Below are 15,238 nucleotides of genomic sequence, written 5' to 3'. Positions count from 1 at the left end.
GCCCAAATGCCGCGGGGCAACTAAGCCCGCATGCCGCAACTACTGAGACCCCACGCTCTAGAGCCCACGCGCCACAACTAGAGAGAAGCCCGAGTGCCGCAACTAGAGAAGCCCACACACCACAACTAAGACCCGATGCAGCCAAATAAATAAATAAACAAATATTTTTAAAAAGATATAGATCCTTTAAAAAAAAAAACCAGGAAATTATATAGGATGTTAGAAGATAAGTACTGATGGAAAAAAATAGGGCGGGATAAGGCGGTCAGAAGGGCCAGGGGTGGGGATTGCAATTTGAAATAGGGTGGTCAGGACAGGCTTCTCGGAGGAGGTGACATTTGAGCAAAGAATTGGAGGTGAGGGATCGAGTCATGTGTAGGAAAAGTACGATCTGGGAAAAGTATGATCCAGGCAGAAGGAACAACAGTACTAAAGGCCCTGAGGTGGGTTCAACATAAATGACTGAGTCAATGAACAAAGCTTGTGGCCATCAGGAAAGTCCAGCCACCCCTTCCCCCAGTCCCCACTTCTGGCTTTTGCAACTGCTGTTTCCTCAGCCTGGATCACATTTTTTCCTTTGGACAAACTCCTGATGGACCCTCAAGCCTTAGCTCTCCGGTTGCAGCTTCAGAAAAGTTGCCTCTGAGACCCCCGCCACCACAGATTAGCAGTTCTTCCCCTGTGCTCCCACAGACCCTGTAGACCCTGTTCCCTCCCCCATTCTGATCTTTCAACCTTCTGCACTGGGCTGTGAGTATCTCAAGGGTGTCTGCTGGATTTACCCCAGCAGTACACAGTAGGTGCCCAATAAATCATTAAGCAGCTAAGTGCTGTTCCATCCTTCACCACATAAAATCTAAATTCTCTTGCACAGGACAGACTTGTAAATCTGTCTGTAAAATAATAAACTGGTTCTGGGAGAAGACACACAGCTGGTTGTGGTGGCGGCTTCTGGGAAGGGAAAGAGGTGGGTGGGGGCAGGGCAGGGAACAGAGGATGGAGGAGACAGACTTTTCACTCTAGCTTTCTTTTTGTAGTTCTTGGAATTTTCTTTACTAGGTGTGTGAATTACTTATGCAAACATAAAATGAATAAACAAAATTGTACAAAATTAAAAGACCTTTTAAAATTGCAAAGTGTGTGGAGTTTGAAACACATATCCACGGTTCTTGCAAGGATAGAATGCACAATGAAATACATTATAAGTTTTCATTAATACTTCACAAAAATATCCATATGTTATATATCAGATGCAAAAAAACAACACAAAAGCCTTCAAGTCTTCCACGGTCCACTCCCATCCCTGCCTTGGCTTTTTTTTTTTTTTTTTTTCCCTTTTTGACCTTTTATTATTTATTTTTATTTGGCTGCATTGGGTCTTAGTTGTGGCACGCAGGCTCTTCGTTACAGCATGCAGTCTTCTTTCCAGTTGCAGCGCCCGGGCTTACTTGCACCGCAGCATGTGGGATCTTAGTTCCCCCCACCAGGGATCGAACTCCCGTCCCCTGCATTGCAAGGCGGATTCCTAACCACTGGACCACCAGGGAAGTCCCCCACCTTGGCTCTTGTCTTGCTTTGATGATAAAACTCACCTTCAAAATAATAGTAATAATAATAATAATAAAGCTACGCATGTTCTACACATGGCATGCTTTGCCTCCATCATTTCATCGAATCTCACACCTCCCCATTTTCCAGATGAGGACACTGAGGTTGGCTCCCAGACCACGTTCTCGGCGGCTAAACTCGGTCCATTTCTCACTGCCAATCAAGCGCTCAGGTCTGGCCCGCCAGGGCAGGCTGCTATGGGCTCGTGGCGCCGCCTGGAGGCCTGACGGGGAACGTGGCACAGAACCTAAAAAATGAGCGTTTGGATTTCTGTTGGTGAGAGTGGACGAGGGAGGCAACGCAGGATCTGTGGACTCCCCAGTTTGCTCTCGGAGAGCCCTGGCAGTCTGAGACGCGACAGGACCTTGGCCTAGGAGATGGGGAGAGTCACATCTCCTAACCTGACGCATTTGAGGGGGACGTGCCCTGGGGGAATCTAAGAGGAGAAGCACGATCCGCCAGGCCCTACCCTGAGGGCTTTCTGTGAGAGATAACGCCCTGCATTTAAACAAACAAGCAAACAAAACCACGTTCCTGGAGAAACCAACGGCTAGGGTCTGGGAGGCCCGAAGCGGGCGGGCCCTGGGGACGTGGCCGACAAAAAAAAAAAAGCGTAACAGTTATTGGCCATATTCCCTTAGGTGCCCGCCCTAGCACCGCCCAGCCACTTTTCCAGGCTTAACGCTCATTGGCTGAACGAGGAGCGTGCCCTTTGAGTAGGGAGGTTTCATTGGCTGGATGACCGCACCGGCTCTTTGGGGGCGGGACCGAAGAGGGGGCGGGGTTTCTTGCTGTGGGGTCGCGCTCCCACGTGTTGCAGAGGGTTCTTTAGGCCAGCAGTGAAAATTAGCGTCTGGGGTTAGTCTTGGGGCGGAGGTGGGGACAGGCGTCAGCGGGCCCCGCCGTCTTTGCTCTTGCTCGCCCAACTTTCTAACGCCGAATACAAACCCGGCCGGCGGCGTCGCGGGCGTGACGTCATCGCGAGGCGTCGAGAGAGTCCAGCAGAGGAAGCCTTGACCTCTCTAAGCGTGGGGAGCTGCGCGACAATGCTGCAGCTAGTCCGGGCCGGGGCGCGGGCCTGGCTTCGGCCCAAGGGCTGCCGGGTGAGGCCAGGGACTGAGGGCGGGGTCGGAGGACAAAGGTTGGAGGGTCCGGGAATCGTCTCTCACTCTTGCTCACCGTTTACAGGGCCTGAAGGCGCTGGCAGAAGAGGCAGTGCAGCCGGCGGAGAAACCAGAACCGGTGGCGAGCGCGGGTGAGTTTGCTGGGGTTGCCCTAGGAGGGGTGGCAACCGGAAACTCTGACCCTTGCCCCTGACCCCTGACCTCCCAATCGCTCCAGGTCCCCGGGTGCCCGTGCTGCGCAGGTGCGAGCTCCCGGTACTCGGGCACCGGCGTCCCGTGCAGGCCTGGGTCGAGGCCCTGCGGGGCTACGAGCAGGAGCGCTTGGGTCTGACCGAGCTGCACCCAGACGTTTTCTCCGCGACGCCCAGGTGAGTGGGAGCCGAAATGGTGAACTGGGTGGCAGAGGGACGAGGAGCGGGGATTTAGGAATCAGGATGACCTGGGCTCGAGCCTCAGTTTCTCCACCTGTTAGAAGAGAGTGATGAAAAAAAAGAGAGAGAATGATGGTTTTTCTTGCTGCAGAGTTGTGTGAAGGTGAGGGCTGACAGGTAACATCCTCTGAGGGTTAGGGACGCAGAGCTCTGGAACCCGAGTGACTGGATTCAAATCCTGCCTTCCCCCTTGTGCTTCAGTGTCTCTGTTCTGTCAAACCTCAAACAATTAAATGAGATAATTCTGGCCCATAATATGGTCTGTAGAAATGTTGGTTATTGTTGCTGTTATTGGTTTTTGCAAAAATGAGCACTAACAGTGGTTAAGTCCTTACTGTGTGCTTGGGACAGTCTATTTGTATTTTATTTTATTTTATTTTTGGCCACGTGGCTTGCAGGATCTTAGTTCCCCAACCAGGGATTGATCCTCAGCCCTCAGCAGTGAAAGCACAGAGTCCTAACCACTGGACTGCCAGGGAATTCCCTTTTTTTAGGGGGGGGGGCGTATTTGCATTTAAAATATATATATTTATTTAGCCGCGTCGGGTCTTAGTTGCCGCATGCAGGATCTTCGTTGCCGCACGCAGGATCTTCGTTGCAGCATGCAGGATCCTTAGTTGCGGCATGCAGAATCTTTTTAGTTGCGACATGTGAGATCTAGTTCCCTGACCAGGGGTCAAACCCGGGCCCCCTGCATTGGGATCGCAGAGTCTTAGCCACTGGACCACCAGGGAAGTCACCCTACTTGCAGTTTAATTAACCAGATCCTCATAGCAACCCTAGGAATGGATTCTATTATTCTTATTTCGTAGGTAAGGAAACTGAGCACAGACATGTTAAGAAATTTGCCCAGGGTCACACAGCTTATAAACTTTAGAGCCAGATCTCAACCCTATATGAGCCAACTCCCAGGACCAAGTTTTCGCTTGCCAAGGTGTGTGATGTCTCTTATGTGTACTGTGTCTGGCACATAAGTGCTATTAGTCTATTACTATTACTTATTTGTATGGTTTGCTCTCTGTCTTTACAGAGTCCCAGTCTGCTAGAGGGTGCCAAAAAAAGATAAAAGCGACATATTTTGTTGATTCTGTAAATACTTATGAAGCACTTACTGTGTGCCAGCTTCCATTCTAGGTGTCAGGGATACAGCAGTGAATGAGCACCGAGGTTGCCAATGTTGCTCACAGTCTAAGCCGGGATCAGCAAACTTTTTCTGTAAAGAGCCAGAGAGTAAATGTCTTTGGCTTTGCAGGCTGTAACGTCTCCATGGCAACTACTCATCTTTGTTGATGTAGTACAAAAGCAGCCGTAGACAATGTGTAAGTGAATGAGCGTGGCCGTGTTCCAGTAAAACATATTTACAAGAACAGGCAGCAGGCCAGATTTGGCCTTACTAGCCATAGTTTGCCAACCCCTGGCAAACCAGCCTGGAAGCCCTGTCCAATGCGAGCCACACGTGTAATTTAAATTCTTCCAGTAGCCAAGTTTCCTTTCAAATAGTGAGAAACAAATGAGATTGATTCCAATAATATATTTCGTTTAGCCTGATAAATCTAAAATCTTGTCGTTTCACCATGTGGCACTGGCCACCTTTCAGGGCTTTAGTAGCCACACGTGTGGCCAGTGTCTACTGTATGGAACAGCACAGGGGTAGAGAGGCAAACCAGTCTGTAAAGAAGTGGCAGTAAGGAAGTCGTAATGGGAGGAAAGGAGTAAGGTAAAGCCCTCTTTAGCAAGGGGACTCCTCTTGGAGATACCATTTGGGCTAAGACCGGTAGGCAGAAGAGGAACCAGCCAGGGGAAGAGCATTTCAGGCAGAAGGAATGGCAAGTGCAGAGGCTTGGAGGCTGGACTCCATAGAACGGACACAGAGTGGAGCTGGAGGTGGTGCAAGATGGGCTCAGAGAGGGACCGGGGCAGGTGACACAGGGCCCTGGAAGTGGATGGGGAGGAGCCGGAGTTTTCATCTAGTGGGGCAGAGAGGGTTTTAAGTGGAAGTGGGCCTGTCGTGTCTCCTTCCTCCACAGGCTGGATATCCTGCACCAGGTTGCCATCTGGCAGAAGAACTTCAAGAGAATTGTGAGTGCCCAGAGTGGGGCGGGGCGGGGGTGGGGGGCAGAGGATGCCCCCGCTGTGTCTTCTCTGGACTGTGGGGCTCAGGCCCCATCCTCTCTCTCCTGACCCATTCACCGATGGGCCATTTGCCGGGCATTTTGTGAACTGCCACTGTGCCCTGGGCATTGTGCTGGGGGACAAGACAGGCGAGGTCCCTGTCCTTTTGAAGCTCCCAGTCTAGTTGGTGAGGAGAACATGAATCAAGTAGTCATGCCTGCAAATGTATAATTAGGGAAGTTGTCTCAGAGAAAGGGGCATTTAACCTCAGGTGTGTGACAGGCGCTAACCAGGTGAAGCGGGCAGTGGGGCTAGGGTGGAGGGCGTCGGAGCAACACAGGCAGAGCCTCTGTGGCAGGGATCAGAAGGGGCCCAGTGTGGCCATGGAGGTCAACAGGGGCAACGTGAGGTGTTTGGATCTTACGCCAAGAGCATTGGTGATGCTGTCATCAATCAGGGTCCCTGCCTTCCATCCGCCCACCTCAAGTCTGGCGACTCCTCCCTGGCTCGCCGTGGCCCTGGAGATGAAGTCATCAGCCTGGCATTGAAAGAAGCCTTGCATGATGCCCTACCCCGCACCTCTCCCTGATTCTCCCTAACCCCCACGTCTTTCCCCATGCCCCACCTTCCTTTTGTTTTTGTATTTAATTTTATTCATTTATTTATGGCCACGCGGCTTGCAGGATCTTAGTTCGCTGACCAGGGATCGAGGGATCGAACCCCTGCGCCGTGCAGTGGGAGCTCAGAGTCCTAACCACTGGACCGCCAGGGAATTCCCCCAGCTTCCTTTTAGTTACAACCACATGGAAATCATTCAGAAAATACTACGCACCTACTGTGTGTCAGGCAGCAGAGCCCCTGCCTCTCTGAGGCTGATGTTCTGGAGTGGAGGAGGGAACTCTTGATTTCTTTATCCCTCCCTCCCTCCCTCCCTCCCAAAGCACTCCGTGCTTGTCCCGATGGAGCCCCAGTCTCTGTGTCTCCTGTCCGGCTCCCCAGCGGCAGGCCGGTCCACCCAGCTCACTGCTGTGTTCCTGGGCCTGGCACCTTTCGTCTGCAATGGCACCTCCCTTGTGAACCTGACTCTTTCCTCACTCTGTGCCTACAGAGCTACGCCAAGACCAAGACCAGGGCCGAGGTGCGGGGCGGCGGCCGGAAGCCCTGGCCACAGAAAGGCAGTGGGCGCGCCAGGCATGGCAGCATCCGCTCCCCAATCTGGCGAGGAGGTAAGCAGGTCTGCCCACGTGCGGTCAGAGGTTGGAGAGTCCGTCCACTTCGCCCCATTTCCCCACAGCTCTGGCCTTGGCCTCTCATCAGGCCATGGCCACAGCCCCTTTTGCCCCACCTCCCACCTCACCTCTCCTGGCCCACACTTCACACAGCACCCAGAGGGCTCTTCCTAAACCTCCCAGCTTCTGCGGCCTTTGCGTGAAGTCTGAGCCCCTCATCTTGGCCTTCCAGGCCCTGGTGGCTGCAGACCGCACCCCCTTGTCCCTTGCACACCCTCTCTGACCAAACAGAGCTGACTCAGAGTCATCTCCCATTTGTCTGGCCAATCCCTCTCATCCTTCTGATGTGTTTGGGCCATACCTCCTCCAGGAAGCCCTCCCTGACCCTCTTTGGGTCTCCCCACCCCCTGCAACCCCCTGTGCTGCCTGGCACAGCCCTGGTTCCCTCTGGGATCAAGTCTCTGGCTGTATATGAATGGCGTGGGGGCAGGGATCCTGTCCCGCATGTTCCCTGCTGCTCTCCCAGCGCCCAGCAGAGGGAGGACACATGGGTAGACCATCCTCACCCAAGGCTTGACGGCTGAAGACACCAAGCCCCAGTGAGGTGACGTTACCTGTCCCAGGTGATGCCCGATCCAGCCTCCCCTCTCCATCCCTACCTGAGGCCCTGCCCTCTTTGCTGGGGTTCTGCCTGGCCGCGGGCAGCCTCCCTCCTACCTCCCCTGTGCCAGCCACTGGGGCAAATTTCTGACCTCCAAGCCCAGCTGGGGCCTTCACCTATTCACGTACCTCTGCCCCCACAGGAGGCATTGCCCATGGCCCCCGGGGCCCCACGAGCTACTACTACATGTTGCCCATGAAAGTGCGGGTGCAGGGCCTCAAGGTGGCACTGACCGTCAAGCTAGCCCAGGTACAGCAGCAGTCCTGCCGGGAGCCACGGGGGTCCTGGGGTGTGGGCTGTGGGTGCAGGGTGGGCTCAGACTGTCCTTTCCTCCCACCAGGACGACCTGCACATCGTGGACTCCCTGGAGCTGCCGACCGCAGACCCCCAGTACCTGATCGAGCTGGCCCGCTACCGCCGCTGGGGCGACTCCGTCCTCCTTGTGGACTTGTGAGGGTGCCGGGCAGAGCAGGGGCGGCTGGGGCAAGGGGGCACGGGGGGCGGTCCGTCCTCAGCAGGGGCTCACCTCTTGGCCTCTGTTTCAGAGAACATGAGGACATGCCCCAGAACATTGTGGCAGCTGCCTCTGGGCTGAAGACCTTCAACCTAGTCCCTGCTATTGGTGAGCAAAGGGCCCCGCTCTGTCTCCCAGACCCCCAGAGAGTGCAGCATGGGCCAGTTCAAATCCTGTATCTGCAACTTGGTCACAGAGTGGCCTTGGGCAGTGACCACCCTCCCCCACCCAACCCTCAGTTTGCCCAGACGGAGCACTGGGACAATGACGTGTTTCTTGAAGAAAACTTCTGAGGGGAATTCCCTGGTGGTCCAGTAGTTAGGAGCCCATGCTTTCACTGCTGTGGCCCGGGTTCGATCCCTGGTCCGGGAACTAAGATCCCACAAGCTGCACGGTGCAGCCAAAAAACAAAAAACACTCTGAGATCACGTCTGTCCAAGCTTGGGCCACAGTGCCAGGCGTGGAGTGAGTCGGAGGGCCCACTGGCTGTCCCCACCCGGCTCCTCGCTCAGAGACTCAGGATCAGGGCTGTCCTGAGTACGTCACACCAGTGCCTGCGGTGACTAATCCCCAGAGCTCTCTCCTGGTCTCCTGATTGTGTGCCCTGCTGCCTCCTGGACAGCGGCACGTGGGGTCTCCTAGTCATCTTGGCACACAAGACCTTCCTCCTCCCAGCAGCTCCGGCCCCAAACCACGCTGTCCCCCTCCACTCCGGTCTGTTAGCTCACCGCCAGCGCTGTCTCTAAACATATCCAGAATCCAGCCGCTTCTGACCGCCCTGGGCCAGCTCCCACCATCTGCCTGGACCGGCACAGTTAGGGCACAGTGGCCTCTGCCCTGGTCCCAGGCTCCTGCTGACCGACTCCTCCCCACAGTCTGTCCTGCACTCCCGTCCCCGCCACTCCCACTACGGCCACCAGAGGGCGCCTGAGCACCTGAGTCAGGTCCTGTCCCTCTGCCCACCACCCTCCAGGGCTCCCTCGTCACTCAGGGTAAAAGCCCAAGTCTTCCCCAGAGGACCACAGATCCTGCATGCCCTGCCCTGCCCTGCCCTCCCCTTCCTTCCCCTCATCACTCACTGCAGCCCCATGGGCCTCCCTCAGTACATCGTGTTTGTTTATCTGCTCTGTTTACCGTCAGCCTCCCCCACTGGGGTGTGAGGTGGGAACCGTGCCCAAGCACAGGGCAGAGTTGGGCACTCAGGACGCTCTCGGTTGGAAGTTGATGAGCTAAGGGCAGTCTCTTGCCCAGGGTCTTGCTGGGGGTGAGCGACTGAGCCAGGGTTTGAACCCAGGCTACGGGGCTCAGGACCAACCCTACACCAGACCCTGGTGCCTCTGTTGGGGGCAGGGGGGGCCCGCCCTGACTGTGCCTCCACCCTGCCCCCCAGGCCTGAACGTGCACAGCATGCTCAAGTACCAGACCCTGGTCCTGACCCTGCCGACCGTCGCCTTCCTGGAGGAGAAGCTGCTCTGGCACGACTCGCGCTACACGCCCCTCTACCCCTTCCGCCTGCCCTACCGCGACTTCCCCTGAGCCCCACGCTGCACCCCCAGGGCCCATCGGCCACCCTCCTTCCTGCTCGCTGCCCACGCAGTGCGCCTGCTCCGAGCCAGGCCGAGCCCCTGGTGGGCTTGGGAGCCTCCCGCTCACCCTGCAAGGGCGGCCAGAACCCCTCGTCCCAGTGGGAAGCTGAGGCCACTCACAGAGCAGCCAAGCAGGCATCACTACCGGGAAGGGGCCGCTTCTGCCCCAAGTCTCTCTCTTGTGTAAGATAAATTTTACTTTTTAATCAAAGAGGAGAAACAGAACAACAGCTCATTGCCGTTTTGTGAATAATTCCATTTGGCGAGTTAGGCTCTTTCCCCGGTGCGGGGCACCGCTGGGTACCCGGCTGCCTCAAGGCACTGTTTATAGAAATGACCCACCATCAACTTTTCTGGGGTGAGTCAGCCTCAGGGAGCACGCAGAGAGCCAGCCGTTGCTAGGAACCCACTCGTGGTGCCTCCCAATCCGAAGCACTCTCACCGAGCGCTTGCATCCCTGACGGGGCTTGTGGTCCCATTTATTACGGTCCTTCAGTCCAAGTGTGGACCTGATTCCCCAAGTGGGTGCAGTGTGGAAACCTGAGCTTTCATCACAGTGATTTTCCCTAAGCACAGAGTATCAACGTGGTCAGTAAATGAGTGAATAAACATTTTTTAAAAACACCAAACCGGTATCTTGATCCTTGAGTCTGCTGGTGTTATTTGCCCCCCACAAGTTGTTGCTAATTGTCATAATACAGACAATAAAGTAATGTGGTCAGTTTCTTTAAAGTCAGCTGGGGGCTTCCTTGGTGGTGCAGTGGTTAGGAATCTGGCAGCCAATGCAGGGGACACAGGTTTGAGTCCTGGTCCGGGAAGATCCCACACGCCGTGGAGCAACAAAGCCCGTGCGCCACAGCTACTGAGCCTGCGCTGTAGAGCCCGCGAGCCACAACTACTGAGCCCACATGCCACAACTACTGAAGCCCACACGCCTAGAGCCCATGCTCCACAACAAGAGAAGCCACCGCAACGAGAAGCCCGCGCACCGCAACGAGGAGTAGCCCCCGCCTACAGCAACTAGAGAAAGCCTGCGTGCAGCAACAAAGACCAAACGCAGCCAAAAATAAATAAAATTTTAAAAATCTTAAAAAATAAATAAAACAGTATGAACGCAAAAAAAAAAAAAAAAGCCAGAACTGCCATCTGGTGTGCAGGCCCAACCAGGCGGCCACAGTGACCCATCGGCTGGGCTGCTCCTCGCTGAAAACAGCTCTGGAATGCTTCTTGGGAGTGACTTCAGAGCTTACAACACATTCTTTGAAAGTCCTCAATGAACATAAATTGTGATCCTTAAAGCATCAGATTTGACTGAGTAAAAAAGAAAAAGCTAGGACTTCCCTGGTGGTCCAGTCCAGTGGGTAAGACTCTGCACTCCCAATGCAGGGGGCCCGGGTTCAATCCCTGGTCGGGGAACTAGGTCCCGCATGCCGCGGTGAAGATCCTGTGTGCGGCAACTAAGATCCGGCACAGCCTAATTAATTAATTAATTAATTAATTAATTAATTAAAAGAAGAAAAAGCTATTTGGAGCCAGTAGTAAGAAGGGGTGCAGGGACTTCCCTGGTGGCGCAGTGGTTAAGCACCCACCTGCCAATGCAGAGGACATGGATTCGAGCCCTGGTCCGGGAAGATCCCTCATGCCGCGGAGCAACTAGGCCCGTGAGCCACAATTACTGAGCCTGCGCGTCTGGAGCCTGTGCTCGGCAACGAGAGGCCGCGATGGTGAGAGGCCCGCGCACCGCGATGAAGAGTGGCCCCCGCTTGCCACAACTAGAGAAAGCCCTCGCACAGAAACAAAGACCCAACACAGTCATAAATAAATAAATAAATAAATAAAAATTAAAAAAAAAAAAAAGAAAAAGACATCAGAAAAAAATGATCCGGGGTCTAGAATGTGCTAATAATCAGGGCATAGTATGTGTATTAGTTTCCTAGGCTACCTTAACAAAGTACCACAGACTAGGGCTTCAACTACAGAAAAGTACTGTCACATGGTTCTTGGAACCAGAAGACCAAGACCAAGATGTCATTCCTTCCGAGGCTGTGAGGCAGGCTCTGTCCCATCCCTCTCCCCTAGATTCTGGTGGTTTGCTGGCATCCTTGGTATTTCTTGGCTTGATACATCACCCTGATCTCTGTCCTCATCTTCACATGGCATTGTCCCTCTGTGTGTGTGTGTGTGTGTCTGTGTTCAAATTTCCCCTTTTTATAAGAGCAACAGTCATGTTGGGTTAGGGCCCACCCTAATGACCTCACCTGAACTTGATCATCTGCAAAGACCCTATTTCTAAATAAGATCAAAATCTGGGGGTTAGCACTTTTTTTCCCCCTGGGGAAGAGAGGTAGTTGAACCCATGACAGGGTGTAAGGGGAAGGAAAGAACAAGATTGGCCGTGAGGACTGTGGAAGTTGGCACATGTGGCTTCATCACATGTCCTCTTTGCTGATGTCTATTTTGAAATTCTGTATAATTTTTTTTTAATTTTTTTAGAAAGAGAGAGATGGGTGAAGACATTTCTTCAGGGGAGCTGTCGCTACCTGTACATCCCTATCACAGGGGGACTTCCCTGGCGGTCCAGTGGTTAAGACTCCGTACTTCCAACGTAGGGAGCACGGATTCAATCCCTGGTCGGGGAAATAAGATCCCACATGCTGCGCGGCACGGCCGGAAAAAAAAAAAAAAAAAAGCCCTATCACACCCTCTTGGGACATGGGTTAACCCAGAGCCTAGAGAGGAAGGTGACTTCACAGCCTTTGAAAAATATCCCTGTAGGCAGGACACCAGAGACTCAGGCTGACCCTGGCTTAAGAAAGCTCAAGTGAGTCAACGGGGCTGGGATCTGACCCCCAGGAGATCCAGGGGGCGAGGCAGGCGGTTCTCATGGTGGAGTCAGGGTGTCTGCTTCTTGGCGGTCAGCATGGAGGCCCACCAGGAGAGAGATGAGAGGGTAGGACCAGACCCCAAGGGCTGAGGGAAGAGCCACAACCCATATCAAAGATGCCTCCCTGCCAGCGAAGGGGTCTCCAGGAAGAGGAAGCCTCAGAGAGGCCCCCCCAGAACACTTTAACACACTGCTGGGGTACCCAAAAGGGCAAAGCCACCAGCCATGGAGGAAATGCCCTGTCCCCTCCTCCTTGCACCTGGGCAGGAGGGACCCACAGGCTGGTGAGAGGAGGTGAGGGGGACAGAAAGAGGGTCAACAGCAGGGGCACCAGGCCCTTCTTCTCTACCAAAGCTTCCAGCCTGAAGAAGCCTAACCTGGGGCTCCCACCCAACACCAAGTTCCGCGATTTGAACGTGATGCTGATCGGGTCCTGAGTCCGGGGCGGGATTCTCAGCCAGGGTCAAAGCAGAGTCCACCACAGAATAAACTTTCAAGTGGAAGGAGAAGCCAGGTTATGTTCTGATCAACATCCAAACGTCATGCATTTTTGCTTTACACCCTGGGGCTCTGATGAGGAACGGTGATGCTAGAATGAACTGATCTGTGGGCACAGAGGAGGAAGTCTGTATTCCTAGGAAGTTTGAGGGGGGATTCTCAGAGCTGAGTCCTATGGAAACAGACAACTTGTAACTCCTGTTATCTGTTCCTGCACACGAATGGTCTTACTGAAACCTCGGGACTTCCCTGGTGAGGCAGTGGATAAGACTCCGCCCTCCTAGTGCAGGGGGCCCGGGTTCGATCCGTGGTCGGGGAACTAGATCCCACATGCATGCCACAACTAAGAATTCACATGCCACAACTAAGGAGCCCGCGAGCCACAACTAAGGAGCCCACCTGATGCAACTAAGAACTGGCACAACCAAAGTAAGTAAATAATGTTAAAAAAAGAAAAAAAAATCTTAGACCCACCCTTTGAGGGATGCATTACCATCCCTTACTACAGCTGAGGCCATCTAGGTACCACCAGGGGAAGTGGCTTGCTCAAGGTCACAGCTGGTGGCAGGTGCACTTTGGCCACATCCCCTCGGTACTTGCTGGTCCGTGCACACCCCCAGTTGCCTTTGCTGCAGGATTGTGCTTGGCTTGTCCACTGGACAGATCAGAAGGACTGGGGAACCACAATGAGATACCACTTCCCACCCATTAGGATGGCAATCACCATAATAATAAAACAAAATAAATATTGGCAAGGATGTGGAGAAATTGGAATCCTGGAACCTTTGTACTTTGCCGGTGGGAATGTATTGATAAAATGGTGCAGCTGCCATGGAAAACAGTCTGACAGTTCCTCAAAAAGTTGAACATGGAATTACCATGGGACTCAACAATTCCACTCCCAAGGTATACACCCAAAAGAAATGAAAGCATGTTCATGCAACAACTTGTACCTGAATGCTCATGGCAGCATTACTCATAAGAGCCAAAATGTGGAAACAATCCAAATGTCTATCCATTGATGAATGGATAAACAAACTGATATAGCCTTACAATGGAATATTACTCAGACTATGGCCTGAACAGTATGAAGGTTCCTCAGAAAATTAAAAATAGAACTACCTATAACATTATAAATCAACTATATTTCAATAAAAATTTTTTTAAAATAAAAAATAAAAATAGAACTACCATATGATCCAGGAATTCCACTTCTGGGTATTTATCTGAAGGAAACAAAGTTGTTCTCTTGAAAAGACATCTGGGAATTCCCTGGCGGTCCAGTGGTTAGGACCTGGCACTTTCCCTGCAGGGGCCAGGTTCAATCCCTGGTTGGGGAACTAAGATCCCACAAGCTCTGTGGCAAAAAAAAAAAAAAAAGAAAGAAAAAAAAGATATCTGGACCTTGTGCTCCTAGCCCTGTTACAACCTGGTAGATGAAATCCTCTGGTAACCTTTTGTAAAAGCGGTAGGAGAGGAATTCTGGGCTGGAGAAACAGCATGTGCAGAATGTTCAGAGAATAAGAGAAGTTCATTCATCCAACAAATATGTATTGACCATCTGCCTATAATGACCAGACATTGAATCAGATGCTGGGGCTGAGAGGGTCCCTGGCCTTCTGGAGCTCACGCAGATGGAGGTGACACAAGTCAATCAAAAGAATTTCAGCAAGTGAGGGGCTTCCCTGGTGGCACAGTGGTTGAGAATCTGCCTGCCAATGCAGGGGACACGGGTTCGAGCCCTGGTCTGGGAAGATCCCACATGCCACGGAGCAACTAGGCCTGTGAGCCACAACTACTGAGCCTGCGCGTCTGGAGCCTGTGCTCCGCAACAAGAAAGGCCGCAATAGTGAGAGGCCCGCGCACCGCGATGAAGAGTGGCCCCCGTTTGCCGCAACTAGAGAAAAGCCCTCGCACAGAAACAAGGACCCAACACAGCCAAAAATAAACAATTAATTAATTAAAAAAAAAAAAAAGAATTTCAGCAAGTGAATGAAGTTTCAGTAATGAAACCATAAGAGCAAGTGACAGGGAATGTTTAGGGTGTGGCCCAGGATGGAAGGAGTCAGGGAGTCGGGGGGCATCCGGGAAAGCTTTTAGGAAGAGGCTCAGGCCACAAGAAAGGGCTGGCCATATCAGGGACGAGAAGAAGAGCATTCCAGGTCAAGGGAACTGCAATGTGGTCACGCCAGACCTCAGAATGAGGGGCGAGCAGGCATGATGTCATGGAGTGGGGTTTGGGTACTTCTGCCCTGGGTCCACAGCCTCTGGTCTGCAGTGGGGCCATTCCCTGACCTTCCTGAGACTGCCTGGCACCCTGGAGGAAGCCCTGCCCTTCCTGGTGGCTGCAGCAAAGGGATGGGGAACATCTGCTTCCCTTTCTTCCAAGAAAGCACAAAGGGAACGTAGACTAGGGGGTGCGTGCTTCTTCTGCCAAACTGCCCCCTATTATCACCCCATTCTCATCTCAGGAAATGGCCCTCCACCCTCCTAGGACCTCAGACCAGGGCCAAGTAGTTGATCTTGACTCTGCCTGCCCCCACATCCCAGCAAACACAGTTGGACCTGCTGCCAAAATAAATGCCAAATTG

The 15,238-nt window shown here is 53.1% G+C and overlaps 1 protein-coding gene across 2 annotated transcripts; it reads left to right on the top strand.

Annotated features, from left to right (window-relative positions):
• Window positions 1-2,321: 2,321 nt before the first annotated feature.
• On the top strand, window positions 2,322-14,364 carry MRPL4 (mitochondrial ribosomal protein L4). 2 transcript variants are annotated; one of them, XM_036847013.1, is made up of 10 exons: window positions 2,322-2,711; window positions 2,797-2,863; window positions 2,950-3,100; window positions 5,191-5,242; window positions 6,384-6,501; window positions 7,308-7,414; window positions 7,506-7,615; window positions 7,711-7,787; window positions 9,070-9,897; window positions 14,325-14,364. In XM_036847013.1, the coding sequence occupies exons 1-9, from the start codon at window positions 2,655-2,657 to the stop codon at window positions 9,213-9,215; spliced, it is 885 nt and encodes a 294-aa protein (XP_036702908.1). In that variant the 5' UTR covers window positions 2,322-2,654; the 3' UTR covers window positions 9,216-9,897; window positions 14,325-14,364. The 2 variants fall into 2 exon arrangements, with proteins under 2 accessions (XP_036702908.1, XP_036702909.1); XM_036847014.1 differs by lacking the exon at window positions 14,325-14,364 and adding an exon at window positions 10,820-10,844.
• Window positions 14,365-15,238: the final 874 nt, after the last annotated feature.

The sequence above is a fragment of the Balaenoptera musculus genome, chromosome 3 (genome assembly GCF_009873245.2).
Source record: "Balaenoptera musculus isolate JJ_BM4_2016_0621 chromosome 3, mBalMus1.pri.v3, whole genome shotgun sequence".
NCBI lineage: Eukaryota > Metazoa > Chordata > Mammalia > Artiodactyla > Balaenopteridae > Balaenoptera > Balaenoptera musculus.
The sequence above is the reverse complement of the archived record's forward strand: the minus strand, read 5'-3'. Positions and strand labels throughout refer to the sequence as shown.